At 43.9% G+C, this 24,958-nt stretch overlaps 1 protein-coding gene across 1 annotated transcript in view; it reads right to left on the bottom strand.

Moving 5' to 3' along the window:
* Positions 1-23,344, bottom strand: part of LOC126479821 (long-chain fatty acid transport protein 4-like) — a 329,898-nt gene extending 306,554 nt beyond the window's left edge. The window contains exon 1 of the mRNA XM_050103817.1: positions 23,129-23,344. Within this exon, the coding sequence (XP_049959774.1) occupies positions 23,129-23,319 (191 nt within the window). The 5' untranslated portion in view covers positions 23,320-23,344. The remainder of the gene's footprint in view (positions 1-23,128) is intronic.
* Positions 23,345-24,958: the final 1,614 nt, after the last annotated feature.

Below are 24,958 nucleotides of genomic sequence, written 5' to 3'. Positions count from 1 at the left end.
AGTCCCCTAGAACTTAGAACTACTTAAACCTAACTAACCTAAGGACATCACACACATCCATGCCCGAGGCAGGATTCGAACCTGCGACCGTAGCGGTCGCGCGGTTCGAGACTGAAGCGCCTAGAAGCGCTCGGCCACACGGGCCGGCGTGGAGGGTAAGAATTGTAGAGGGAGACCAAGGGGTGAATACATTAGAGAAATAGATTGCTGTAGTTATTCGGAGATGAATTGGCTTGCATTGTATAAACTAGCGTGGAGTGCTGCATCCAACCCATTTTCGAACGGAAGAGCATAAAAATAACAACGGCGGCGGCGACGACATGTCAGAGCAGTGAAAGACGTGTTCGATGAGCGTATAATTCTGATCCATTTGTAACGGCTTTTTAGTTTCTCTCCGAATTTACACTTAATAGAGAAAACTCTAGAAAATTTAATTCAGCCTTATTTATGTGTTACTGACTCGCTGCAGGCAAATGATACATTTCAGTAAGAGGCAGTCTAATTTCAACCTGAAACGTCTTTAACGACTATGTGTGTACTTCCAAGAAAAACAAGAGAACGAATGAAGAAACTTTTTAATGGCCTGAAGTTTGGAAAATGGTCAAGCTGTGACGGTTAGATAAACTCATCACAAAGCCAGCTATTTATTGGAGCAATGCCCACAACACGGGTGAATGCACTAGTTAGTACGATGATATACGAACTCTAGCACGATGGTCCACAGCTCGTGGTCTTGCGGTCGTGTTCTCGATTCCCGAGCACGAGGTCCCGGGTTCGATTCCCGGCGGGTTCAGGGATTTTCACCTGCCTCGAGATGACTGGGAGTTCGTGTTGTCCTCATCATTTCATTATCATCCATGGAAGTGGCGATATTGGGCTGAGCAAAGGTTGGGAATCTGTACGGGCGCTGATAACCGCGAAGTTGAGCGCCCCACAAACCAAACATCATCACCATCTAGTACGATGCTGATTACTACGTGATGCTCTGTTACGGTTGTCAGTAAGGGGAATCCATCGTGCTTTGGTGGAAAATCGCATCGAACTTTGGAACTAGCGCCCCGGTTCCATCACATTAGTTGACGTTCGGCGAATGGTCTATTCTGTACACGTTCTGTGGGGGACACGATTGCGAAACTCGTTGAGTTACAGTTTGTAAATGTTTTGAGAACTCCGAAGACCTAACGTAAAATCACAATGTACACTAACTATAATCAGCTAGGACTGAGCATTTGGCTCCTAATAATGGAAATTAAAGGAAAATCTCAAGATACCAATATATAACTCACTAACCACCAACTCCAGACATGGTAAGTTAGCTGCTAATTCAGTTACTAATGTAAAACGCTACTGACTAATGTTACGCGGAACGTACCTAATATTGGATATTGGTTACAAAACCCAGCTGCTTGCATTATATTGCAAAGTATGTGAGGTAATTGACGTTCCACAGGTCAAGAGGAAGTTTTGTAAACAAACCCATAGATCTCCTGTCTATCTTATCACTAAGCATATTCAGTTCATCGTTTTTGCTGAGTAAGAATGCCTTCGGACCATCTCGCTGATATCGCAGATAACTTCTCGTCTCGACGAAACTGTTCCGTATGAGTGGGGAACACAGTAACCTGAAAACGTGTTACTGATATAACTGTTGATTAAACTGTGACAAATGCACAGAAGTGATATTATTTATCTGCCACACAGCAAAACGAACTATAATAATGTGACACTATTGCTCAATGACGTGACCGCGTGATAATGTAAGTGATAAAAGTATATAGTAGGGACACAGTGATATGACGCTGAAGCAAATACTTAGAAGTATAATTAATTCCGGAAAGAAAATTGCTCTTGAAATAGAACGCTTCATATGACATGACGTACATCAGCGGAATCGAAGCATGCGATAACACTTCATCCAGCATGCTAAAATTTTCAAGGCTTCAGTCCAGGGCAAGAGACTTTTGGTCACCTTAAGATCTTACATAAATGTGTTACAGAGCTATTGGTCCGAGCAAGCGGAAAGCTGACAGGGCAGTTGTGGCATGATGCCTTGCACGTGGGACGACGACGTCACGTTGTAGCAGAGACCTGTTTCAACCGGTCACATACGTCACTTCACATAGAAATATGTTACTTTAGCAGCTATAGCAGTAAAAAGAGAAGAGTAACTGTTCGTTATTTTCTTGTCAAACATCGTCATCGGCCTCTTGCATAAACCGGCTTAACGAGGTCAGATAATACCGTACACCCAAACCAGTTTTAGAACCAGTTATGCACACAAGCGACTTACCACTCACTGACCCCCCCCCCCCCCCCTCCCTCTTATCCCACGTACACTTCACCCTGTGTCAGTTTTCACTGTTAATTTTGATACGTCCTGTATACAAATTTGGCACTTGGACGTCCCTTTCAGGTTCGGGCCCCACGAGACCACTACCAATTGAAATACGTCCTGTGTAGAAATCTTGCAGTCGCGGCACCTTAAACCGCCCCTGTGACACCGAATAGCTACCTTCACAAGGTGATATGTAGTGCGCACAAGATAGTTTTGTGTACACTGAGGTGACAAAAGTTATGTGACAGCTATATGCACGTATACAGGTGGTGACTGTATCCTGTACAACACATATAAAAGGGCGGTGAGGGCGGTGCATTGGCGGAACTACCATTTGTACTCAGGTGATTCATGTGAAAAGGTTTCCAAAGAAACGCGGAATAGTAGTTGGAGCCAGACGCGTGGGAAATTCCATTTCGGAAACTGTTACGGAATTCAGTATTTCGAAATTCATTGAGTGAAGAGTGTCCTGATAATATCAAATTTCAGGCGTTACCTTTCACAGCGACAACGCAGTGACCGGAGTTTGCGTAGAGTTGTCAGTGAAATAATGTGAAAAAACCGCAGAAATCAGTGTGGAACGTACGACGAACGTACTCGTTTGGACAGTGCGGTGAAATCGGGCATTAATGGGCTATGGCAGTTGACGACCGACACGAGTGCCTTTGCTAACAGAACGACGTCGCCTATAGGGCCTCCCATGTATACGTGACCGTATCGGTTGGACCCAACACGACTGGAAAACCGTGACCTGCTCAAATGAGTCTTGATTTCAGGTGGTAAGAGCTAATGGTAGGGTTCGTGTGTGACGAAATCATGGACCCATGTTATCGACAAGGCACTGTGCAAGCTGGTGGTGGCTCTGCAGTGGTATGGGCTGTGTTTACATGGAATGGAGTGGATCCTCTGATCCAACGGAACTGATCATTGACTGGAAATGGTTATGTTCCGTTACTTGAAGACCATTTGCAGCCATTCATGGAGTTAATATTCCGAAACAACGATGGAATTTTTATGGATGACAATGTGCCCTGTCATCGGATCACAGTTGTTCGTGTTTGGTTTGGAAAACATCCTGCACACTTTTAGCGGATGATTTGGCCACCCATATCTCCCGACATGAATCCCATCGAACATTTATGGGACGAAATAGAGGTGTCAATTCGTGCACAAAATCCTGCACCGGCAGCACTTTCAAAATTATGGACGGCTACAGAAGCAGCGTGGCTCACTATTTCTGCAGGGGATTTGTAACGACTTGTTGATGCATGCCACGCCGAACTGCTGCACTACGCCGAGCAAAAGCGGGTCTGACACGACATCGCAATACTTTTGTCATGTCAGTGTACATCAGGCAACGGCACCACAGCCGACAGTTTCGGCGTTGCCATTGATGCCAAAATGCCAGCATTCGCCTGTTCCGCATGTGCTATGTTTCCTAAATATTCTTTCTTCCAGCAGTGCTGGTCTTGCGAGTTTCGCAAGATAGCTTCTGTGAAGTTTGGGAGGTACGAGATGGGGTACTGGCGGGCGTACAGCTGCAAGGACAGGTCGTGAGTCGTGCTTGAGTAGGTCAGTCGGTAGGGCACTTGCCCGCACGTAGCGAAAGTGCCGAGTTCGAGTCTCCGTCCGGCTCACAGTTGCCATCTGCCACGTTGTTTCAAATTAGTCCGTTTCACTGGCGTAGCTTTTCCACATACATGTCTTCCAAATTTCAGTGTTCCCTTCTTTGATCAGGATTTCTACTAGGCCTTGCTTTTTGCGTATTTGATACTGTCCTGAATTCACTATTTCATCTTTCAGAGCAATGCATTCGTCTTCTGTTGTATTCCGTTCCCCTATTTCAGTCTATCGTTGCCTAATGCTCCCTCTGAAGCTCTCAACGTCCTCTGGTTCTTTCAATTTATACAAGTTCTATGTCCTTCAATTCCCACCTTTCTACAATTTTTTTTCCGATTTTAATGTGTCGTTTGTAACCAATAATTTATGATCAGAGTCTACACCTGCTTCTGGAAATGTTTTGTAGTTTAAATTCTGATTTCGAAATCTCTGTAGTACCATTGCATAATCTGTCAAAAACCCTTCGTTATCTACAAATCTCTTTCACGTCTACAACCTTCTTTCACGATTCTTAAACCAACTGTTAATAATTGTAAAAACGTGTTTTGTACAAAATACTACGAGTCGGCTTCCCCTTCATTAATTTCTCCCAGTCTACCTTCTCTCACTATTTTTCTTTCCCGTACTTTTCCTACTATCGAATTCCAGGCCCTTATATTCATTAAATTTTTGGGTCCCTTAGCTATTTTAATATTCTCTTTTATCTCATTATACAAAGTGTTCATAATTTGCGGCGCTAATAGGTGTATAAAACTGTATGACTGTGGTGGGTGTTGGCTTTGTGTCTACCGAGACTAGGATAGTGCTCTCACTATGCCGTTCATATTAGCTTACCCGCATTCCTATTCTCTTATTAGTGTCAGCTCCCGCCCCTCATTGCACTTCAGCGTGTGAGGATTTACGTAGATTCAGTTGCGCGTTCCTTGCGTTGGTTATATTAGTTACTAATTTCTGTATTCCGGTTGTTAACACATTCGGTGGAAAATGAAACCTCCCTGGAGTGTGTAAGCACTGCTTTGCCACTTATTTAAAAGGTGCGCTGTTGAAGGACCGGTATAACGGCGTACAGGAGCTCTTTGTGAAGTAACTGAGTAGAAAGTGGGGACTTGTCTGGTCGCGCTTCAGTTTCCTGGCAGACTACTATTTGATTTTGTGCTGATGACCATGTACTCGCCTGACCAGACTTCCTGTTCTTTCCGCCACAACACATTACCAATTTCCACTATATCTATCTTCAACATTTTCCCTTATAAATTTGTTATATAACTACTCGATTAAGAGATTATTGCCGTACCAGCAGGAATCAAGGTACGCCTACATTCGATACTCAGACCCGATGAATGCCAGTTTTGCTCTTCGTAACGAGGACATCCTCCTGCATAGCGGGGGCCAGGAGATCGGAATGGGGAACTATTACACCTCTGTAATATTTTATCCACCAGGATTCCATTATCACTAAGCTACACGGTAGAGCTGAATGCCCTCGGGAGTTCGCAGTATCAACACAGCAAGGCCATGCTGGGTAATGTTTACACGGCCAGATCAGTCAATCACCAAGACAGTTCCCTTGCGCAACCACTGAGAAGGCTGCTGCCCCTCTTCAGTAACTACAAGTTGGTCTGGCCTGTTGTCACTGCACCCACGATACAGCTAATTGTATCGCTGAGCAGTCGCACCTAGGCATGGTGCATGGTAGGGAAAAGTGTTACACATGTGAATGCGACCAATAGCTTACCCAGTATTTTAGATTAGGGGAGAGGGTGAATGGAGAAATAGATTTTTATGATTTCAGGAGCAACGGTTCTGGGTACACTTGCTGCTAGTCAGTATCCTTCCGCCATTCTTCAAACTGAGGCTGAATTTGTAACACTACCACAACACTTTATACACATACAAATGATACATTTTTTATTTGATTGACGTTTGTAAAAGAAATCTGTAAAGGTTTATTTTGTGTTTTTTTTAATTTAATTGTGTTTTTCGTTTGATTTTTGTAACTATTATTGTAATTTTACTGAATCTAGCATAGGCTTTACCAACAATATTTACAATGTAATGTTTCATAAGGAAAACACTTTGTGGTCGTGAAAGAATAAAAAGACAGCGAGCAGGAGTGTACTCCGTATGCTCCTAATCTGACACTGCAAAGGGTAGCCGCCGGCCGCGGTGGCCGTGCGGTTCTGGCGCTGCAGTCCGGAACCGGGGGACTGCTACGGTCGCAGGTTCGAATCCTGCCTCGGGCATGGGTGTGTGTGATGTCCTTAGGTTAGTTAGGTTTAAGTAGTTCTAAGTTCTAGGGGACTTATGACCTAAGATGTTGAGTTCCATAGTGCTCAGAGCCATTTGAACCATTTTTTGAAAGGGTAGCCTCTGTAACAGTACAAACAGCGTCATGACCGTCTGGCTGTAAAAGTTATATCGTAAACGGCTAACCTGTAAAGCCTCACAGTGGTATGTCACTGAACGTTGCTACGGGTTACTGGAAAGGAGTCTTTCATTTAAAGCAAAGCTTCAGATAAAAGTGCTTGTACATCTGTGTCGCAAGAAGAAGACACACTCAGCTGCATGATACATCACAAGGTATTGCACTATAAAGAACAACTGGTTCATGTGCAATAAAAGTACCATGTGGAAGCTGCCAGTATAAAAAGGTTGGGTTGTAATTGTGATGAACCCACACTGCACTCGAGGCAACCTACATGCAAAGTACGAAATATACTTGCAAAAAGCATGGATCAGTGTTTAACAGTTAATTCTAAACCGTTCTGTAATCTTTTATTAATCTATGTCGCATTACCTATTATCCTAAAATAAACGTCGTTTTCATAGTTGTGATCCAAAGTCTGTACTCATGAGTGTGTCTATGTTGTATTTCGAACTTATTTACTGTATAAAAGCACAGAGTAATATTGAAATCATAGGGTAATAAATAGTACACGTTACTATGAGGAGCCGGTCGCGGTGGTCTCGCGGTTCTGGGCGCGCAGTCCGGAGCCGCGTGACTGCTGCGGTCGCAGGTTCGAATCCTGCCTCGGGCATGGATGTGTGTGATGTCCTTAGGTTAGTTAGGTTTAAGTAGTTCTAAGTTCTAGGGGACTGATGACCACAGATGTTAAGTCCCATAGTGATCAGAGCCATTTGAACCATTTACTATGAGGACTTGGGTTTCAGTCTGAAGTTTAGTTGTATTTCTAATTGGTTCAGTAGTGATTTTCAGCAGGCTTGAAACTCTTCTCTTTAACTTTGTAAATGAAAGTCTAAAAAAAGAGATTATTATTATTACTGTAAATTTCTGAATTAATGTGACGTCATTATAAAGGGTTGATAACTGTCAGTAAGATAGTCCTAAGACTCCTAATAGGAGTGGCGATAGTTTTTTGGTCACTAAATGGGCAATGAATGCCTTTCTCGTGAGTGACACCAGACTGAACTCCCGCTCCAGCAGTTTTTCGATTTTGCTGCTTCAGAATAATTGTTCAAATTCAGTGAAAGAAAATCGTCCTGTTATCTAAGTGCTTTACTAATAGAACTAAAAACCACTTTTTTGTTACGCAGAAATCTAGGCAACACACATGGTCCGAAACATCTTTGATTTAAGGAAGAGACCGATGCAGCCACAATTTTCTTTGCAATAAGAATAATTATACACGGTGTGGACAAAAATTGAAAACAAAGTGCGACCTGCTTGTTTGAACGTAACTGCAGATTCTAGCCAAGCCTGCATGTTACCCTGTTATATGTGACCAGGAATGGTACCCGTGCGATGTCCTCAATACGCAGCAAGTGTCAGTCGTGGTCACAAGAGTGTTCTGTGTAGTCGTGGGTGGACTATGTCGGAGCTCAGTGAATTCCAACGTCGGCATATTGGTCGGTGCCTCTGTAACCAAGATAGCCGAAGTGTTAGGTGTATGAAGAGGCATCACATGGAAGATTTGTACCGCATACAGGGAAAACGGAAAAACATCATCTGGTAAAACAAAACACGGACGAAAGTGTGTTGAGTGATCGAGACAGACGGTCGTTTAAGGGAATTGTGACGAAAAATACGAGAACTACAGGTGCAAAGGTCACTCCAGAACTGAATGTCGCATTCGCGAACCCTGTCAGAATCAAAACACGAAACGGAGCCTCGGAAGCAGGAATTGCGGGACGAGCTGGTTTTCAATTATTATTGGCTTTTATGACGGCCCCGTACACTCATCTCAACAAAGGAATGACGCTACGCAGCTAAGGGTAACAACATCCAGTCCGCTAGTGGAGAAAATCTCCAACCCTGCCGGGAATCGAACCCGGGCCACTTCGCTTTTCACTCCTACATGCTGCCAGCGCAGCTACCGAGGCGGATGGGTTGTAATTCCAAAACCACTCACTAGTCGTGGGAATCCCGTAAAAGGAAAACGTGGTGCCGACGCCATTAAACCTGGACTTTGGAGCAATTACAGTAAACTATTTGTACGCATGAGTCTTTGTTTCACACCGTTTCCAACTTCTGGCCGAGTTTACGTCCCTAGAGTGAAATGTAGCGGGGGATTCGGTGATGAATCTGGTAGCCATTACGTAGTATTTCATGGGCACCATGGTCATTATGCAAGGCCGCATTACTGCCAAGGATTATATGATTGGCTGATCAGGTCCGTCCCACGGAGCAATGTTTCTTCCCGAATGGTGATGCGGTGTTCCAAAAAGGAGGAGCCCCTGTTCACACAGCTCGCATCGTCCGGGACTGGTCTTGTGAGCATGGGGATGAATTTTCGCATCTCTCCTGGCCACCAGAATCACCAGAACTCAATATTATTGAGCCAGTGATGTCTACTTTGGAGAGAAGAGGAGTGATCTCTATCCACCTCCATCATTGTTACCTCCGCTTGCCACTAGTTTACAGAAAGATTGGTACTGTATAAGATTCGTTTGAAAACCACACAGCATGTCTATTTATCCATTCCGAGATGACTGGTAGCTATTTTGAATGCCAACAGTTGTCCTACACCGTATTACGCACGGTGGTATTCTGTAAGTAATTTTCTAACGACAATATAAAATATATAGGTTGAGTACGGGATTACAAATTGGTGGAACAGGTATAGAGTTTGGTTTGCAAAGATTATTTCCTGAGTCTCCTCCTCCCATCCCTCCCCCCTCCGGTTACGCCGACTAATTCGGCAAAGGCGAGATGTCAACATCAGGACGGACAGCAACAGGGACGAGGAAGACAGCGACAATGGCAGTGAGTCCAACTACCCAAAACGACAGAAGACGAAACGGATGTATACAGTGTGCCACATACATGCAGCAAATTTTATTCTAAGTTAATGGAACAGTACTACTTATTTTGTAAATAAAATTAATTCTTCCCCTTTGTAACTGCAGTAATATTGTTGTTCGTGCGTGTATATCGTTATACATAGATTAACACTCAAAACAGCCCGTTTTTTTGTATATGTAAATGACATACAAACATGATTGCATACTTTTATTCAGTTGTGTCGTAAGATTTAATCTTATGGGGAATTTCAACTAAGATGAAAATATCTGGATACGTGCGCTTAGGACTCGTGCACCGAGGGTTCCGTTCAAACATAATTATGCATATAGATAGTTCATCCAGCCCGGGGATCGAGAATCTCGACGGTTTTCGCCTCTTATCGATTTCGATACTGGCAAGCTACCGGTCCCAATATTCCAGGACTTTCGAAATGTTTTAATTTTAAGTTTTACCTGTGTAGTGCTACTGTAATTTTTCATTTCTTTTATTAATTTGTAGTTATATTAACATGCTGCGCTAACTGGCAACTGTATTTATTTCATATTTTGATACTCGAAAACTCACTCATGACCTGTAGGGTATATCCCGTTTACCTAGAATCATGAAATATGGCAAAAGCAGGGCTTCACATTACGAGTAAAGGAAAAAATCTGAAAATGGTTGATTATACCTCCACGGGACCGAGGACCTTAGAATGCGATATAAATTTCAACTACATACAGTACGGCTCCTGAGAAAGACGGACAGAAGGCAGACAACAAAGTAATCATGTAAGCACATCAACAGAATTCGCAATTGCGAATAAGGACTACTATCAGCTGTAGAACGGAATGACGACAATGAACATTTGTGCCGGAGCAGGACTCGAAGCCGGATTTCCCGCTTATCGCGAGCGGCCGCCTTACCAGTTGGCGATCCGTACACTTCTCACGGCCAGACCCAAACTTCCACATGTCGTCAGCCACCCCTCTACGACCTGAACTCGTACATTCATTATGTATATTCCGTACAGATCAGACGTTGTACTCCAAAGTCGCTTGCCGGTATCGGTAGTTAAATACGATATTGCAGTGCTTGAGTTATTCTGATTACGATGCAAAGTTCCTTTGGACGGCATGCAGGCATTAATCAGAATAACACAAGCACTGCAATATCGTGATCATATAAGGGTTCCGTTTTTACCGATTGATCCACGGAACCCTCTAAAACTGTTTATTCCACAGAAGTGTCCATTAGCATTATTGTGTAAACTTCGTAACTTGCAGAAGCATCCTCAGCGTCCTAGCGATTCTTAAATTTGCATGCGAACATATACTCCCTACACTACAAATAGCAGTAATCTCAGTACTGAGTGTACCTCACACTCTTTGGTTCAAAATGTCATACTGGGTGTTACAGAATGACATTTTAAAACTATGCGTAGTTGTAAACCATGAAATTTTCAATGTTTTAATATAAGGGACCTATAGCCGTAAACGGCTTTCTTCAGCCACCACAGGACTGTTACAAATCCACGCATTACCTTTGCGAGAAGCTACCAAGTGAGATTCTCAGTAAAAACTCTGGCCGGAATTCTTGGAGATCACCTTATTGGACCGCACATCTTACCAGATCGTTTGAATGGTGCGTGGTATTTGAACATTCTGGACAATGGCTGAATTTCTGATTGGCTTTTCCTTGCAATTGCGCGCTAGTTCGTGTGTTCAGAACGGTGGTGCTCCAGCGCACTTTGATCGTTGGCCCAGGGCCTATCTTACAGACAACTTCAGGCATAGAGTAATTATTGGAAGGGGATGCCCGGTTCGTCGGCGTGTGTGGTCCCCCGACCTCAGCACTCTTGGCTATTTACTCTGGCGTTATGTAAAGGCCCTTGTGTGCACATCACCAGTAGGGATAGTACCTGAGCGTATTGAGCGCATCCTTACAGCGTTTTCGTGATGACTGGGTGTTGTGTGATGTCCTTAGGTTAGTTAGGCTTAAGTAGTTCAAAGTTCTAGGGGACTGATGACCATAGATGTTAAGTCCCATAGTACTCAGAGCCATTTGAACCTTACAGCGTTTAATACCATCAGAGGGGAGCGTGGAATCTTACAGATAATCAGACAAAACATGGTTCGTTGTTGAACATTATCTAATGACTTGATCGTCGCCACATTGAACATTTACATTACGGGAGCGGAGCAACAGATTCTGTTTACAGCATTTGATTGTACTCTACTATCAGTAATCTTTTTCCGAACAACAGTATTCAGGTGTTTCATTTAGGTTACCAATTGCGTAGGAAGAGAATTTTGCTATAGAAACTTTATTTCACATTTACGGCTAGAGGTCTCTTATACCAAAAGTTTCAAAATTTTGTCCTCTTAAATCTCCCAAACGTATAAAACGTCATTATCCAGTATCCTGTATGCCCTGCTGCAGAAGTCTGGAACCTGATACCGGTGTACCGCAGGCAGGAAACTGAAAATGCCCAAAGATTTAAAAACAAAGTAATGGATTGTCTAACTAGCCATTATTTATACAATTTACGAGGAAGCTGGGGCATAATCTTTGGTTGTTTTATGTTATTGGTTCGTGTTCTCTCAGGAAAATAAAATTAAAAATATACAGGGTGGTCCATTGATCGTGACCGGGCCTAATATCTCACGAAATAAGCGCCAAACGAAAAAACTACAAAGAACGAAACTTGTCTAGCTTGAAGGGGGAAACCAGATGGCGCTATGGTTGGCCCGATAGATGGCGCTGCCATAGGTCAAACGGATATCAACTGCGTTTTTTAAACTAGGAACCCCCATTTTTGTTACATATTCATGTTGTACGTAAAGAAATATGAATGTTTTAGTTGGACCACTTTTTTCGCTTTGTGATAGATGGCGCTGTAATAGTCACAAACATATGGCTCACAATTTTAGACGAACCGTTTGTAACAGGTAGGTTTTTTAAATTAAAATACAGAACGTAGGTACGTTTGAACATTTTATTTCGGTTGTTCCAATGTGATACATGTAACTTTGTGAACTTATCATTTCTGAGAACGCATGCTGTTACAGCGTGATTATCTGTAAATACCACATTAATACAATAAATGTTCAAAATGATGTCCGTCAACCTCAATGCATTTGGCAATACATGTAACGACATTCCTCTCAACAGCGAGTAGTTCGCCTTCCGTGATGTTCGCACATGCATTGACAATGCGCTGACGCATGTTGTCAGGCGTTGTCGGTGGATCACGATAGCAAATATCCTTCAACTTTCCTCACAGAAAGAAATCCGGGGACGTCAGATCCGGTGAACGTGAGGGCCATGGTACGGTGCTTCGACGACCAATCCAGCTGTCATGAAATACGCTATTCAATAGCGCTTCAACCGCACGCGAGCTATGTGCCGGACATCCATCATGTTTGAAGTACATCGCCATTCCGTCATGCAGTGAAACATCTTGTAGTAACATTGGTAGAACATTACGTAGGAAATCAGCATACATTGCACCATTTAGATTGCCATCGATAAAATGGGGGTTAATTATCCTTCCTCCCATAATGCCGCACCATACATTAACCGGCCAAGTTTGCTGATGTTCCACTTGTCGCAGCCATCGTGGATTTTCCGTTGCCCAATAGTGCATATTATGCCGGTTTACGTTACCGCTGTTGGTGAATGACGCTTCGTCGCTAAATAGAACGCGTGCAAAAAATCTGTCATCGTCCCGTAATTTCTCTTGTGCTCAGTGGCAGAACTGTACACGACGTTCAAAGTCGTCGCCATGCAATTCCTGGTGCATAGAAATATGGTACGGGTGCAATCGTGTTGATGTAGCATTCTCAACACCGACTTTTTTGAGATTCCCGATTCTCGCGCAATTTGTCTGCTACTGATGTGCGGATCAGCCGCGACAGCAGCTAAAACACCTACTTGGGCATCATCATTTGTTGCAGGTCGTGGTTGACGTTTCACACGTGGCTGTACACTTTCTGTTTCCTTAAATAACGTAACTATCCGGCGAACGGGTCGTCCAGGATAGCGAGCAGCATACGTAGCACACGCTCGTTGGGCATTTTGATCACAATAGCCGTACATCAACACGATATCGACCTTTTCCGCAATTGGTAAACGGCCCATTTTAACACGGGTAATGTATCACAAAGCAAATACTGCCCGCACTGGCGAAATGTTACGTGATACCGGGTACTTATACGTTTGTGACTATTACAGCGCCATCTGTCACAAAGCGAAAAAAGTGGTCCAACTAAAATATTCGTATTTCTTTACGTACTACACGAATATGTAATAAAAAATTGGGGTTCCTATTTAAAAAAAAAAACGCAGTTGATAACCGTTTGACCTATGGCAGCGCCATCTAGCGGCCAACCATAGCGCCATTTAGTTTCCTCCTTCAAGCTAGACGAGTTTCGTTCTTTGTAGTTTATTTCGTGAGATATTTGGCCCGGTCACTATCGATGGACCACCCTGTATATTTATGACGAAACGCAGAGTTCTGTGCACTGGGAACAGATTCAAAATGAAACCACAAAAAACGACGGGCAGCATCCAGCTAGCAAATATGTAACGTGATATCACTGTTCCACTTGAAGATGAGAGAAACTCTGGAAACGCGCCGTGAGATGAAATTAAAAGGGTGACTGAGGAAGATAATCGTTTGACATGGGCTTTTATTAAATGCCGGAGCTGAATAAAGTAAATTCCGCGTAACTGTTAATTTTTGTACTAGATAGATCCTGAATCTGCCATTCTCGGGATTAGCCGAGCGGTTTAGGGCGCTGCAGTCATGGACTGTGCGGCTGGTCTCTTGGGCATGGGTGTGTGTGTTTGTCCTTAGGATAATTTAGGTTAAGTAGTGTATAAGCTTAGGGACTAATGACCTTAGCAGTTAAGTCCCATCAGATTTAACACACATATGAACATTTTTTTGCCATTACGCAGACAGCGACAGTGTAAAGAAACATAATTTGTTTGAAGTATTAGATGAAACAGCAACTGCGTATTATAGGAGGAAACTCAGTGGAGTGGCTTGTTTCTAATGATAGCGGCAATTACCACTGCAACGGACACGGGTTCATAGAGTTTGGGCCGTGGGCAATAGAAAAGTGTTGCGCGTTCGGATGAATCATGTTTCGTGTTAACGAGGCTGACAGTGTGCAGATATGCCGTCATCCAGGTGAATGGCTGCTCGGAACATGTCCTGCCCAACTGGCGCAGGTTAGTGGAGTAGGTAACATCCTGTGGGGGACATCCACCTAGCCTTCTACAAAATGAGACCTCCTATAGTAACCGAAGACACCATGGGCTGCGGACTCCGTGAACATTACTGCAGACCACCTACAGCTCTTAATGCTTGATGTCTTCCCCGACGGCGATGGAGTCTTCCACCAGAATAACTGTCCATCTCACAAGGCCAGAATCGCGCTACATTGTTCTGGGCAGCTCTATAGAGAACTCCAGTTGATGTCTCCGCCACCAGATTCGGCTGACCTGAACCCAACGGAAAACATGTGGGACGCTATTGGACATCTGCTCTGCGCCCCCCAGCCCCCGGCCCTTTACTGATGGAAATAGTGTAACCTGTGCGTAGACATCAGGTGCCACGTACCTCCGGGAGCCTACCGATGACTTGTCCAATCCACGCCACCCGGACTCACAGCTGCATTGCGATCGAGAGTGGACGAGTGCGCTATTGAGCAATCGGTCATAACCATATAATGGAGGTTTTCACGGTCGGCGTTGGGGTCCTTGGCGAGTTTTGGTTCATGATCATTAAGTCTAGATCTATGACATATTTCTGGACTTAATGTCTCCTTCCCTAATGCTGGAGACAACGTCGCGGACTATAAAGACTCAGGTAATTATTTCGAACTTAAAAGTACATACACTGAGGTGACAAAATTCATGGGATACCGTCTAACATTGTGTCTGACCTTTTGTCTGGCGTACTGCAGCAACTCGACCTGGCGTGAACTCGAGTCGTTGGAAGTCCCCTGCAGAAATATTGAGCCATGCTGCCTCTATAACCGCCCGTAATTAGGAAAGTGTTGCCGGTGCAGGATTTTGTGCACGAATTGCTCTCGATAATGTCCCTAAATATTCGCTGGACCGAGCGAGGTGGCGCAGTGGTTAGCACACTGGACTCGCATTCGGGAGGACGACGGTTCAATCCCGTCTCCGGCCATCCTGATTTAGGTTTTCCGTGATTTCCCTAAATCGTTTCAGGCAAATGCCGGGATGGTTCCTTTGAAAGGGCACGGCCGATTTCCTTCCCCATCCTTCCCTAGCCCGAGCTTGCGCTCCGTCTCTAATGACCTCGTTGTCGACGGGACGTTAAACACCACTAACCTAACCTAACCTATTCGCTGGAATTCATGTCGGGCGATCAGAGTAACCAATCATGCAATCGCATTGTTCGGAACGGTCGTAAAGCCAATCGTGAACAGTTGTGCTCCGGCGACATAGTACATCGTTTTTTGGGAGACGAAGTCCATGAATGGCTGCAATAGGTCTCCAAGTTGCCGAGGAGAACCATTTCCAGTCAATGATGGGTTGAGTTGGACCAGAGGACCCAGTCCCTTCCATGTAAAATACTACCTACGCCGTTATTGAGCCATCATTAGCTTGCACAGTGTCTTGTTAACAACTTCGGTGCATTGTTTCATGCGATCTGCACAACACTCCAACACTACCAATGGATCTCACCAACTGATATCGGCACTCATCTGACCAGGCTACAGTTTCCCAATCGTCTAGGATCCAGCCGTTATAGCCAAGAGTCCACGACAGGCGCTGCAGACAATGTCGTGCCGTTAGCAAAGGCACTCGACTCGGCGGTCTGCTGCCATAGCTCATTAACGCCAAATTTCGCAGCACTGTCCTAACGTCGTTCGTCCCACTGTGATTTCTGCGGTTATTTACCGCAGTGCTGCTTGTCTGTTAGCACTGACAACTCCACGCAAACACCGCTGCTCTCGGTCGCTAAGCAAAGGCCGTCGGCCACTGCGTTGTCCGTAGTGAGAGGTAATGCCTGAAATTTGGTGTTCTCTGCACACTCTTGACACCGTGCATCTCCGAATATTGAATTCCCTAACGATTTCCGAGATGGAATGTCCCACGCGTCTAGCTCCTTCCGCGTTCAAAGTCTGTTCAATCCCGTCAAGCGGCCACAATCACGTTGGAAGCCTTTTCATATGAATCAACTGAGTACAAATGACAGCTCCGCCAATGCATTGTCCTTTCATAGCTTGTGTAACTATACTGCCGCCATCTATATATGTGCATATCGCTATCCCATGATTTTCGTCACCTCAGTGTATATATGGCGTTAAACATTTGGGCTTGCTGATGTTGTTTAAGTCTGAAAGTGCCCTCCCAGTCTTTATAGCAACTGATGATGTCTCCAGCATTAGGAAACTAAACATTAGGCTCAGAAATATGCCATAGGCCACAATGTAACACCTATAAAACCACCAATGCGCTAATAGTGCATGAAGCTAAACATTTTTTAATAAAATCTTCTCAAAGTCAAGGTCGCAAATGAATAACAAGGATGACTAGTTTCAGCTTATTATACAGCCATCTTCAGGTCGATTATAAAAACATGTGTAGTGTCTACTCTTAAAATGAGACTAAGACAACATGTGAATGACAGTGGACGCTAGTGTAAGAGACGTATCTCAATAAAGTAATGATATATGCAACTGAGAAAATATTAGGTATTCATCTTAACAGTCGGCACTGATATACGGTATTCTACATATAGTATCTGTACACCAATATTGCACATTGTATGCAAAATAATGTATATCAATGCGGACTCTTCAGATGGGCCAGGAATAACTAATATTTTATCTCAATAGTATATGCTATTATTTTATTTGGACACATGTTACATGACTGCGCACTGTGATGTAGATGTTTCTTAGCCTCGTTTAGCAAGCAGACGCTACACGTTTTTATAATCGATCTCAAGATGACTATATAATCAGCAGTAACCAGTCGTTTAATGTTATTCATTTGATGTCTTGACTAAAAAATTTTATTTAAAAAATAAACTTGACGTAAAACTTTTAGGCAGCTTGTTTCCATTCTGGCTACTTGAGGAATTAACAGTGACCATTGGGTTGTTTGGGGAAAGAGACCAAACAGCGAGGTCATCGGTCTCATCGGATTAGGGAAGGACGGGGAAGGAAGTCGGCCGTGCCCTTTCAAAGGAAGCTTCCCGGCATTTGCCTGGAGCGATTTAGGGAAATCACGGAAAACCTAAATCAGGATGGCCGGACGCGGGATTGAACCGTCGTCAAAAATGATTCAAATGGCTCTGAGCACTATGGGACTTAACATCTAAGGCCATCAGTCCCCTAGAACTTAGAACTACTTAAACCTAACTAACCTAAGGACATCACACACATCCATGCCCGAGGCAGGATTCGAATCTGCGACCGTAGCAGCAGCGTGGTTCCGGACTGAAGCGCCTAGAACCGCTCGGCCACTCCGGCGAACCGTCGTCCTCCCGTGACCATAATAACTTGGCTCTGCGTACATAAAGTAATCTAGAAGCAATTACAATTATCCGTTTGAGTAAATTAATGCTAGTCGTAACTTGCTGTTGGTATACTTTGCAGAGAGAGCCAGGAGCGGTGACTTCTGTTACTACGTTATGTAACTTGACTCGTCCCACACCCTAAAAGTCCCACCTTTATAGCGTGATTTAAGCAACAAGGTTTGTCTAATGAACAGATTTGTTGCTGTGTGGTCATTTAACCGAAGGCCATTACAAACAGGGAAAAATTTCGTAATCCGTAAAAACACCAGTCATTTACGGGAGGTGCATAGCACAAGAAGGTGCAAAGTAGAGTGCAAGGGAACAGTAGAACAACCATAGACAACATTTTTGTTCATTCCTCATTACTAGAAGGGCATTCTGTTAGCAAAAATGTGAATGGCCTATCAGATCATGATGCACAAATTTTAACTTTAAAAGATTTTTGTGCTGCAACACGTGTTAAATATAGTCATCAGCTGTTCAGGAAAGCTGATCCAGTTGCTGTAGAGACCTTTGTAAACCTTATAAAGGAACAAGAGTGGCAAGATGTTTATAGCGCTGATACAGTAGACGATAAATACAATGCTTTTCTCAAGACTTTTCTCATGCTCTTTGAAAGTTGCTTTCCGTTAGAACGTTTAAAACAGTGTAATAGCACAAACAGGCAGCCTGGGTGGCTGACTAGAGGGTTAAGAATATCTTGTAGAACAAAGTGGCAATTATATCAAAACGTTAGAAACAGTCAAAATCTAAATGCAGCAGCCCATTACAAACAGTATTGTAAGGTGCTTAAAAATGTTATTAGGAAGGCAAAAAGTATGTGGTATGCAGATAGAATAGCTAAGTTTCAGGATAAAATTAAAACCATATGGTCAGTCGTAAAGGAAGTTGCTGGTCTGCAGAGACAGGTCGAGGATATAGAATCAGTGCGTAGTGGGAATGTCCGTGTTACTGATAAGTCGCATATATGTGCAGTATTTAATAATTACTTTCTGAATATAGCAGGTGAACTAAATAGAAACCTAGTCCCAACAGGGAATCATATGGCGCTCTTAGAAAAAAGTGTTCCGAGACTGTTACCTGAAATGCTCCTCCATGATACTGACAAGAGGGAGATTGAGTTAATAATTAAATCACTAAAGACCAAGAACTCTCATGGATATGACGGGGTATCTAGCAGAATACTGAAGTATTGTTCTATGTATGTTAGCTCAGTTATCAGCCATATCTGTAACTTTTCCTTTAGGAGTGGTCGGTTTCCTGACCGATTAAAGTACTCGGTAGTGAAGCCACTTTATAAAAAGGGAGACATTGATAATGTTGACAATTATAGACCTATTTCTATGCCGTCGGCGTTTGCTAAAGATATCGAGAGGGTTGTATATACAAGGTTACTGGAGCATTTAAATTCACATAATTTGCTGTCAAATGTTCAGTTTGGTTTTAGAAATGGTTTAACAATTGAAAATGCTATATTCTCTTTTCTCTGTGAGGTTTTGGACGGATTAAATAAAAGGTTGCGAACGCTAGGTGTTTTCTTTGATTTAACGAAGGCTTTTGACTGTGTTGACCACAAAATATTACTGCAGAAGTTGACCATTATGGAGTAAGGGGAGTAGCTTACAATTGGTTCGCCTCTTACTTTAAGAACAGAAAGCACAGGGTAATTCCCCGCAATATTGAGAGTGGTAGTGATGTTCAGTCCCAATGGGGCACTGTTAAGTGAGGCGTTCCCCAAGGGTCGGTGCTGGGGCCACTGCTGTTTCTTATTTATATAAATGATATGCCTTCTAGTATTACAGGTGATTCAAAAATATTTCTGTTTGCTGATGACACCAGCTTGATAGTGAAGGATCTTGTGTGTAATATTGAAACAGTAACAAATAATGTAGTTCATGAAATAAGTTCGTGGCTTGTGGAAAATAATTTGATGCTAAATCACAGTAAGACTCAGTTTTTACAGTTTCTAACTCACAATTCAACAAGAACCGATATTTTGATCAGACAGAATGGGCATATTATAAGCGAGACGGGACAGTTCAAGTTCCTAGGCGTTCGGATAGATAGTAAGCTGTTGTGGAAAGCCCATGTCGAGGATCTTGTTCAGAAGCTAAATGCTGCTTTATTTACCATTAGAACAGTATCTGAAATAAGTGACACTTCAACACGAAAAGTAGTCTACTTCGCATATTTTCATACGCTTATGTCGTATGGTATTATTTTTTGGGGTAATTCTTCTGATTCAAAAAGGGTATTTTTGGCTCAAAAACGGGCTGTTCGAGCTATATGTGTTGTAAGTTCGAGAACCTCTTGTCGACCCCTATTCAAAAATCTGGGAATTCTGACATTGCCCTCACAGTATATATTTTCTTTAATGTCGTTTGTTGTTAGCAATATTAGCCTATTTCCAAGAGTTATCAGCTTTCACTCAGTTAATACTAGGCAGAAATCAAATTTGCATGTAGAATGCACTTCCTTGACTCTTGTGCAGAAAGGAGTGCAGCATTCTGCTGCATCCATTTTCAATAAGCTACCACAAGAACACAAAAATCTTAGCAGTAGCCCAAACTCTTTTAAGTCTAAACTGAAGAGTTTCCTCATGGCTCACTCCTTCTATTCTGCCGAGGAGCTCCTGGAAGAGCTAAAAAATTAAGCAAATTCCAGTGCTACATTGTTGATTTTCTTCATTTAAACTTACGACTTGTCACCTGAATATGACTTTTTATATTTCATTTTATCTGTTTCTAATATCGTGTTATAATTTCATGTATTGACTCGTTCCATGACCATGGAGACTTCTCCTTAATTTGGTCCCACGGAACAATAAATAAATAAATAAATAAAATAAAATAGACGTTTGCTGTGAGACATTTCAGTACTACTAGCAGCAGCGTCAATTGAAAGAATTTGCTCTCTCGACTGACCTATTACTCTACCACAACTTTACTGCACCTGGGCCAATCGTGGGTTATCACGGTTTGAAAATACTAACACGAATTCTATATAGAAGAATGGAAAAAACTAGAAGAAGCCGACCTTCCGGAAGATCAGTTTGGATTCCAGAGAAATGTAGGAACACTCGTGGCAATACTGATTCTACGACTTATTGTAGAAGATAGGTTAAGAAAAGGCAAACGTCAGCTCATAGCATTTCTAGATTTAGAGGAAGCTTTTGACAATGTTGACTGGAATACCCTCTTTGAAAGTCTGAAGGTAGCAAGAGTAAAATACAGGGAGCGAAGGATTCGAACCTGCGACTGTATCAGGCGCGTGGAAGCGCCTAGAAACCGCTCGGCCACAGCAGCTGGCCGCACATTCTGTGAACGAGTATCTCGAATGTTCACGTGCTACTGTCGTGAGCATCTATGGAGAGTGGCAGGTCAGTGAAACTACGACTAGGCGCTAAATGGTTGGACGTCCACTACTCTTCACAGAACGTGCCGTTCGGAGGCTTGTCTGCTTCGTGAAGTAGGACAGGTGGCATCTCTGCCGAAAGACCACAATGCTGGTGCACACACAAGTGTTTCGGAGCTCAACGTTCATCGTACGTTGAACATACGAGTTCCGCAGCAGACCAGCTCAGTTTGTTCACATGTTGACCCAAAGACATCCTCAATTACACTTGGGCATGGGCACGTGACCATCGGGATCCGAGCGCCGATCAGTGGAAATGTGTCGGCTCTTCGGGTGAATCACATTTTTGCCACACTATGTCGCTGGTCGTCTCCACAAACGCAGTCATCTCAGTGAACGGCGTTTCGAAACGTACAGCGCACCACGGTCACGTGCTGGTGGGAGTAGTAGTTCTATGCTACGGGAGACATTCTCCTGCGCTTGTATGGGACCTGTGGCAGTAATCGAAGACAAGTTGACAGCTGCAAACCACCCGCGTCCCTTCATGCTTGATGTATTGTGCCGCAGGGGAGTGTCGTCGGACCGTTGTTATTCACGATATACATAATTGACCTCGTGGATAACATCGAAACTTCACTGAGGCTTTTTGCAGATGATGCTGTGGTATACGAGAGGTTGTAACAATGGAAAATTGTACTGAAATGCAGGAGGATCTGCAACGAATTGACGCATGGTGCAGGGAATGGCTATTGAATCTCAATGTGGACAAGTGTAATGTGCTGCGAATACATAGAAAGTAAGATCCTTTATCAGTTAGCTACAATATAGCAGGTCAGCAACTGGAAGCAGTTAATTCCATAAATTATCTGGGAGTAGGCAATAGGAGTGATTTAAAATGGAATGATCATATAAAGTTGATCGTCGGTAAAGCAGATGCCAGACTGAGATTCATTGGAAGAATCCTAAGGGAATGCAATCCGAAAACAAAGGAAGTAGGTTACAGTACGCTTGTTCGCCCACTGCTTGAAGATTGCTCACCAGTGTTGGATCCGTACCAGATAGGGTTGATAGAAGAGAGAGAGAAGATCCAACGGAGAGCAGCGCGCTTCGTTACAGGATCATTTAGTAATCGCGAAAGCGTTACAGAGATGATAGATAAACTCCAGTAGAAGACTCTGCAAGAGAGACGCTCAGTAGCTGAAATTTGTTGAAGTTTCGAGAACATACCTTCACCGAGGAGTCAAGCAGTATATTGCTCCCTCCTACGTATATCTCGCGAAGAGACAAAATGAGAATAAAGTCAGAGAGATTAGAACCCACACATAGGCATACCGAAAATCATTCTTTCCACGAACAATACGAGACTGGAATGGAAGGGAGAACCGATAGAGGTACTCAAGGTACCCCCGCCACACACCGTCAGGTGGCTTGCTGAGTATGGGTGTAGATGTAGATGTCTTCCTCGATGGCGATATCATCTTTTAGCATTATAATTGTGGTTTGAGGAGCATTACAGTGAACTCAGTTGATGTCTCGGCAGCCAAATTCGCCTGATGTAAATCCTAGGGAACCTACCTAGTTCGCTATCGGGCGCCATCATGACGTACGCAAATCAGCGGCCCTTTGCATGACCTGTGCGTAGGCTTCTAATGCCTGATACCTACCAACAAAATGTCGGATCCCTGACACTCAGAATCAGTGACATATCCTAAGACGGGCCAACAAGCTGTTAGGCATGCGGTCATAATGCTTTGGCTCATCAGTGTATGTACAAGTGTTCTGACAGCATTCAAAGTGTGGTGCGTTTTCCTTAACCATTAATGTACTTGTTTGCTGTCACCTCATCGCATGTTTCCGACAATCGCCACGGAATGCCAAATGCAATAATATCTTGGTCGGGTAGCACATGTGGGAAGGGAACGTCACTCTGGTGTGAACAGCCGCCGCTGGCTGTCAACAGGGCAGGACGCGGGGCGTTTAGTGCAGCCGGTGCTGGTGCTCTCACCTGAGGTCCCTGGGCAGCACGGTGAGGATGATCCTGAGACGCCTGTGGTAGGCCACGGCCAGCCCCAGCACCGCCAAGGCGACCGCGCGCAGCAACAGGTGCATCGCCAGCGGCCAGCTGGAGCACACGACGATCGCGGTCGCGCCCAGCGCCGCCAATACGGGAACCACGCGCCACTCCCCCTGCATCATTGCTCGCTGCCGGCAGAGGGCACACTGACTGCTTCCGCCGGCCTCCCGCCAACTCTGCACGCGCTCTTCGCTACCCCCACTTCCCGTCCCACACAGCCCATCTACGGGCGTTGCGCATGCGCGTTGATGCTGGGGTATACTGGGGCAGAGACACGTGCTGCGCAGTTTGCGTCGTGCGTGTTTGCGGAAGTGCGTGGACCCAACAGAGCGCAAGTTGAGACAGTCATCGCGCATGAACACAGATAACTATAAATCATACAAAAAATGTGAGTTTTTTTGTTATCTATCTTCTCACTGTCTATGTGGCCCGCCACGAATTGTCCTTCTGTGCCAACTTCTTTTATCTCTCTGCAATAAATGTTCTCCATTAGTTATTGGATATACCGCGTGGTTATAATTAAAGCGGAGCTATTCACAGAGATCCAGTGTGGGGTGTGATTATCACATGGCAGCGAGATTTGTTAGATATTACAATGCTTTAACGCGGAACATATTCATGCTGGAAACGAATTAGTTCCAATAGTGGCCACCAGGTGCAAATCTGGCGCTTTCAATGCAAGAAAGACGTATAGAAATATTCTCAGAAGTAATGGATTAGGAACGGTACGTATAGGTCAAGGCTAAACAAGTGAGAAAGGCATAACGTTGATTACACTATTAACCACCACTTACATAGTTTGTTCATTATGTACACCGAAGAAGTCGACGAGATGCTGCATCGCTCAAACGATGTGGTCAACAGTTGCTCACAGCAGTTACGGAGGAATCTAAGCAACGTGTTCCTGTATGCTGGCTTTCAGATCAGGTAAGGACCGAACGTGTCCCTGGTAAACACGTTCTTTTAGACAGCCACTGAGACAAAAGTCACAAGGATTCAGATCAGGTGATCTTGCAGGTCATCCATCTAAAAACACCTTCGAAGACAAGTTCGTGGAAGATTCAGTGAAGCAGATCTTTCACTGGGCGAGCGACATGAGGTGTTTCCCTGTCTTTCGTGAAAACATTGATTTACACACAGTCGCGCTCTTCCAAAGCAGGAATCTACATCTAGTTCTACGTCTACGTGCTTACTCAGCTGTTCACAATAAAGTGCTTGGCAGAGGGTTCAATGAACCACCTTCAAGGTGTTTCTCTACTGTACCACTCTCGAAAGGCGCGAGGGGAAAACGAGGATTTAAATTTTTCTGTGCGAGCCCTGATTTCTCTTATTTTATAGTAATGATTATTTCTCCCTATGTAGGTGGTTGCTTACAGAATGTTTTCGCTATCGGAGGAGAAAACTGGTGGTTGAAATTTCATGAGAAGATCCTGTCGCAACGAAAAACGCCTTTGTTTTAATGATTCCCACTCTAATTCACGTATCATGTCTGTAACACTATCTCCCCTATTTCGCGATAATACAAAACGATCTGCCCTTCTTTGAACTTCTTCGATGTCATCCGTCAATCCCACCTGATGCGGATGCCACACCTCACAGCAATACTCCAGAATAGGGAGGACAAGCGTGGTGTCAGCAGTCTCTTTAATAGATCTGTTGCCCCTTTAAAGTATTCTGCCAATGAATCGCAGTGTTTGGTTTGCTCTACCCACAACATTATCTATGAGCTCGTTCCAGTTTAGGTTATTAGTAATTGTAATC

The sequence above is a fragment of the Schistocerca serialis genome, chromosome 1 (genome assembly GCF_023864345.2).
Source record: "Schistocerca serialis cubense isolate TAMUIC-IGC-003099 chromosome 1, iqSchSeri2.2, whole genome shotgun sequence".
Lineage (NCBI taxonomy): Eukaryota > Metazoa > Arthropoda > Insecta > Orthoptera > Acrididae > Schistocerca > Schistocerca serialis.
The sequence above is the reverse complement of the archived record's forward strand: the minus strand, read 5'-3'. Positions and strand labels throughout refer to the sequence as shown.